The 2,907-nt window shown below is 36.3% G+C and overlaps 1 protein-coding gene across 1 annotated transcript; it reads right to left on the bottom strand.

Annotated features, from left to right (window-relative positions):
• Positions 1 to 294: 294 nt before the first annotated feature.
• On the bottom strand, positions 295 to 1,725 carry ier3 (immediate early response 3). The gene has a single exon (XM_065250048.2). The coding sequence runs from the start codon at positions 1,665 to 1,667 to the stop codon at positions 1,077 to 1,079; it is 591 nt and encodes a 196-aa protein (XP_065106120.1). The 5' UTR covers positions 1,668 to 1,725; the 3' UTR covers positions 295 to 1,076.
• Positions 1,726 to 2,907: the final 1,182 nt, after the last annotated feature.

The following is a 2,907-nucleotide window of genomic DNA, read 5'->3' on the forward strand; positions in this document are numbered from 1 at the left end:
TTGTTTCCTTTAATTTCCTTCTCCGAAGTAAGGATTGCCAACACATTGTATTTCCCCTTTTAAAAATCACTTTTTGCGTAATTGTGTTTAAGTGAAGCTATAAGCGTTGATTTAACATAAAAAATAATGACTGTCATTGGTTTAAACGGTCATACTATAATGTAAGTTTAGTTGTATTCAAAAACGATTTTATCCTGACAGACACATTAGCCAAAAATTTGTTTTGCTGACAAAGTATTTAAAAAGCTGGATTTATAAAAGTGTGTTGTTGAAAAAGAACAAGAAACATCAATATGGGTTTTGTTAATTTATTAATATTATGAACATCACATTCACTCACATATTTGTCCTTATATGCTCATACATGATAGTCATAAAGTGATGATGTGAATATGATGATTATTTGTCAACTCAAACAAATAAATGCTAAAGGGCAGAAAATGAAATTACAATAGAGTATTTCTATTAATATATTTCTATAAAATCCACAAAAAGTTTTTTTCTGTCTCAACAGCATAAATGTTAACGAATTATAAGTTTAATAGATTTAGAAATTATAATATAAGTTTTACTTTTGAAGTTACTTTGTGAACATTAGAAGTGGCACTGAAGTTTTAGCCAAACTTTGTGCAAGTGCTCTTTGTTTATATTGTTTATGAAAGGGAATAAGTAACAAAATACTTGCTGAAATTAATAGGCACATTTATTCACAAAACAACAAGACATAAATAAGTCAATATTAAATAAATAACATTAAATAAATAGCTACATCATAATTTCTTCATTTAACACAATTCAATCTTCAATATGAGATTCAAGTATTTTTGTAAGTGGTAGCTTTCAGCACCTCAAACATCATTGACATTGAAGACCACACTGCATTTCTACACTTCATGTGAAAATGCATTTTGCACGACAATGCAATAATAATATTCAAGTTTATAAAGTTTTCAAGTTCAATGTCTTTTCAGCATGTGCTCCATCAACTCTTTCAAGTCCAGCTGGAACATATCTCCACATGGAGAAACCAAGATAGTTTGACCTTGTCTAGTCCATCAGTGTGATTTTCATTTCATTCACTTCTCTGTGCCGAGTCTATGGTACACTGGATAGAGAAGAGCCACCACGTATCCACTGCGCCTGCTTTGCTGGTAAAGCGCAGTCACGTCGTCTTCACAGGTTGCGCTCTGGCACGAAGTGTTCAGAAACTGGTTCAAGCTCTCCTTCTCCTCGTTGCCGACCTGGAGCTTCTGGTCCGACATGCTCATCATCTGTCTGGCTTGCTCCTCGGCGGACTGGAAGGAGAGGGCATTGTACGTTGTTGCAGCTGGACCTTCAGCTTGCGTGGATTCTACGGATCCCTCCTCCGTGTAGATCTGCATGAAAACCACCAGGCACAGGATGAACAGCCACCGTTTGGCGCGGCTCTTCTCGACCGGTGGAAGATATTTGCGCACTTGTGCTGGGTACATGACCCGGGTGTTTCTTTTGCGCGGGCGCACGGGAGCTCCGCGGTGCGGGAACGACTGTTGCGTCTCGGGGATCCGTTCGAAGGTGAAGATCTCCGGCTCGGTGCTGCGCATCGGTCTGAAATCAAAGTGCGGCTGCTGCTGAAAGAAGTTGCTTGTAGGGATTGAGAGGAGCAGACTGTCTGATCTGGCGAACATTGTTAGTTCAGGTTAGTTTCAGTGCGCTCTTTCTCTCTGTCAGTAGCACTCTGCTTGTTAAAGTGACTTCTGTGAACTCAGCTTGAGGTTTTTATAGTTTGCTTTTTGGAGACGCCCATTTAGATCACACCCTTTACCACAACCTACTCACTCATGACGGAAAATACAGAATTTTAACAGAAAATCCCTCGTTTTTCCCACTAAACTCTGCAAATATAAACTTAACACATGACACAATTCATTGTCAGCTTATGATATAAATAATTAAAAGGTTTACTCGATTGTAACCTAATTAGTTTAACGTCATAACTAATCATTAACCAGTTGATAAATGTATGTATATTTCTTATTAAATGTATAGTATTATGTACAATTTTCTTTATAACAAACAAGGCAAGTCGTGGGACAATCACGAAATATGTAATTTACACAATTTGGACACAACATGGACACAATTTTTATTGGGCACGAATGTCTTTTTCGTGCTACTCAGCACGAATTTGTACGCTGTAAAAAAGGTTTGCTGGTGTAGTTATGCAGCGATTTGCCAGTAACTTACTGTAGATTGAAATTGATGTTATTTACTGGCAACAATTTCTTCAAAGTTAAATGAACATTCAACATTAACAAGTCTTTGTCTTTACAGAATAAAACTTTACAATTACAGCCTCATTAAAAGCATTCTGGGAACCATAAACCTTTTCCTTATTCTGTAAAGATAAAGACTTGTTAATGTTTAATGTTCATTTAACTTTGAACAAATTGTTGCCAGTAAATAACATACATTTAAATCTACACTAAGTTACTGGAAAACAGCTGCAAGTAACACTGTAATTTAGTTTGTGTAGGATTTTGTGTCCGTAGCACGACTTTCTTTTTCGTGTCCTTTTATGTATTGTTTTCTCATTTTTGTTTCTTTTTTATAATTGTCACTTGGGGTTTGAACTAATTTTTGTTACATTTCAGATATCCAAACCCAAACCCTAACTTTAACCCCAACCCCAAGCGAAAATAGTAAACAAACAAACAAACAAACAAAAAAACCCCTAAAAACCTACACTCTCAGAAATAAAGGTACAAAACTGTACCTTTTCTGTCACTGGGGCTGTACCCTAAGTTTCCGTTTGGTACCTTTACAGGAATACAAAACAGAATAACATTTTGGGTAGATTACCGTACCTTAAGGACTTACATTGTTAGAAAAAAGTCAAAATATGTACCCTAGCTGTCAATGGGGCAG

The sequence above is a fragment of the Paramisgurnus dabryanus genome, chromosome 5, assembly GCF_030506205.2.
Source record: "Paramisgurnus dabryanus chromosome 5, PD_genome_1.1, whole genome shotgun sequence".
Classification (NCBI taxonomy): Eukaryota; Metazoa; Chordata; class Actinopteri; order Cypriniformes; family Cobitidae; genus Paramisgurnus; species Paramisgurnus dabryanus.